Genomic DNA, 2,664 nt, shown 5'->3' on the forward strand with positions numbered 1-2,664 from the left:
CAATATTGCAGCAATTCTGTTGTAGCTGTAATTACTTTATATACTATTAGGTAGTTTCATCCAGTGGTTCAAGGCGCAGCTTAGACCTAAAACATATAAATCAAGTCATTATTTATATAGCCCAAAATCACAATCACATTGCCTCATGGCTTTACAATCTGTTCAGTGAATGCTGTTTTAGAGAACCCCCCTTTAACATTGAAATATGTACCACACATCAACATTTTTGCCAATATTTTATTAAAAATATCCCTATATCTTGTATTATGTGATGTACAATAAATTGCAACTTTACATGAAATATGCTATAAACAAAAGGCTAACTGGATTTGATACTGTTGACAGTACGTTTCCAGGTTTTCTTATTCAGTCTTTGCAGGCTTAAAAACAGGAGCTTTCCTTTATTTAAGTCTTCATTTTATATTCCACACAAACATTTTAAACAGCGTCATTTCCAGGTTTAGAGTCTGCAGCCTGCGCTTCTTTAAACAGTCTTTTTCTCTCCAGATTATCATTTGCCTTCCTCCTCTTCTCTTGTTTCCTCAGTTCAGACTCTTTCTTCTTAACAAGAATTTCACTGTGTTCTCCTTTATGTAGCACATCAAGTTTCTCTCTCATGATGTCCCGAGCACGCTTTCGATTTATATCCACAGATCTGGTTTGATGACACTGCAGGAAAAATGGTACAAGAAATTAAATTAACACAGTAAGTAGAACATATGGGCCAGTTAAGCAGCTGTTCTGGAGCATTTGGTCATCACTATTTGCATTTTTTGTAGGCAGCAATGAAAGGACTTCACCAAACGGTGAAAGTCAACATTTAAGCAAAAATGTGTAAAAAAAATAAATAAAAAAAAGTCCTTAAATTTTACTATCACACATTCACACATTTCCATTTGCCATCTTTGGATGAGCATCATGTAATATGATCAAAAGCATCAGACAGCTCCTACAAGGAGCTTGACGTGAGACTGATTTGTCAACTTCAAAGTCAATAATGAACTTTGACACCAAGGCTGAACTCTCACGTGATGTGGGTCAATTATTCACCAAAATCAGGGTTTGCACTCTTTTCTAGTGATCATTACCAGGACATTTTCAGTGACGATCTAGCTGGTACAACAGAGAGGGAGCGCATCCATACACTAATATGTTCCTTGATTGATTAATTTATAACCCCAATGCCTTTTTCTCTTGTGAATTAAAGTGTCTTGTGAATCCATGGCTGCCTGAACACCAGTAACCATGGGTTGCTGGAAGTTTTGCTTTCATCAAGAGCGATAGCAAATATACAAAAGAAAAAATAAGACAAAGTCTCTTAAAATGAACAATTAACTGGTTTCCTTTTAAGAAAAAAAACAACAACAATATACAGTATACTACTAATACTGTACTGTATTGTATTGTGTAGTTTTGGGGGAGTTTAAATAATGTTCCAGGACATTTCCAGATTTTCCAGGTTTTCCAGGACGGGTGGGAACCCTGCACATATCTATTTCACGTGCATGTACAGACACTAGTGATGACATTTACACATAAAGTAATTCAAAAACAACATTCACCTTCACAACAATCCCACTGGGGACGTGCTTGAGAACAACACAGTTGCTGGTTTTGTTGGTGGCCTGTCCTCCAGGTCCGGATCCTCTCACAAACTGTTCCTCGAGCTCGTCCTCATTCAGTGCAGGAAGGTTTATCAGGTCCTTTTTACCGGCTGTGAAGACACACAGCAGCCCGGGTGGGATCGGTCTCAGTAGGGGAGAGCTGCTGGGAGACCCTCTCCATATGAGCCGACTGGACACGCTGTACATGCAGCTGCTGAGCGGGAGAAGGCGTGACATCTCTTCAAAACAGGCGAAACACAAAGCGGTGACAGCATTACATCACGAGGGACGTCACCAAACACAGAAATATAAATTCCTTTATCGAAAGTATTACACTTACTCTGTTTTAATATGCTGTCTAGCTCGCGTTCATGCTAGTTTTTTTCGTGTTTACCTTCAGTCCTGTCTTCTTCTACGCTTCCGTCAGCAGTCAGCCAATCATCAGCCGTCGTGTTTTTTCTTCGTGGGCAGAATAGCAGGCGTTTGTTGGACCTCTGCCGCCATCTTGTGTCCGGAAGACATTTAGAAAGGCAACACCATGTAGACTCCTACTGCTTACATGTGTGCAAATGTGTTGCCTGATTGCTGTGAATTATAGTGAATTATTATGTTTAGATGGTATCTTTAGGTAACGCCTTCTCCCTTTCTGTGCCCTACTACATAATAGCTGGATATTCACATACATGAAGTTATTTGTTCACATGTAAACGTAGGCTAAATAGGTGATGATGGATGATAGATGCTTTTATAGGCAAAGTGTAAAAACTACAGTGTATCTACAGCTTAAAGGTTCATCAGGTTAAGTTCATCCAAAAATTCTATCTACTCACCCTCACATTGAACACAAAATTGTAAAGATTCACAACAAAACAGCATTTCTGAAGTAGCTTGGGACGTGTTGTAAAATGTTAAAAAACAAAACAAAAAAAAACCCATGGAGCCATTTACATTTTTTTCAGTTTAATCATATATATATATATATATATATATATATATATATATATATATATATATATATATATATATATATATATATATATATATATATATATATATTAAA

General features: G+C 37.3%; 1 protein-coding gene across 3 annotated transcripts; it reads right to left on the bottom strand.

The window, feature by feature from the left end:
* Positions 1 to 219: 219 nt before the first annotated feature.
* On the bottom strand, positions 220 to 2,027 carry mtrfr (mitochondrial translation release factor in rescue). Of its 3 annotated transcripts, none has more exons than XM_073466374.1 (3): positions 1,945 to 2,027; positions 1,563 to 1,843; positions 220 to 669 (listed from the first exon to the last, which is right to left on the bottom strand). In XM_073466374.1, the coding sequence occupies exons 2-3, from the start codon at positions 1,839 to 1,841 to the stop codon at positions 439 to 441; spliced, it is 510 nt and encodes a 169-aa protein (XP_073322475.1). In that variant the 5' UTR covers positions 1,842 to 1,843; positions 1,945 to 2,027; the 3' UTR covers positions 220 to 438. The 3 variants fall into 3 exon arrangements, with proteins under 3 accessions (XP_073322475.1, XP_073322478.1, XP_073322476.1); XM_073466377.1 differs by having other exon boundaries at positions 1,563 to 1,818; positions 1,945 to 1,982; XM_073466375.1 differs by lacking the exon at positions 1,945 to 2,027 and having other exon boundaries at positions 1,563 to 1,935.
* Positions 2,028 to 2,664: the final 637 nt, after the last annotated feature.

Source organism: Pagrus major, chromosome 5 (assembly GCF_040436345.1).
Source record: "Pagrus major chromosome 5, Pma_NU_1.0".
Taxonomy (NCBI): domain Eukaryota; kingdom Metazoa; phylum Chordata; class Actinopteri; order Spariformes; family Sparidae; genus Pagrus; species Pagrus major.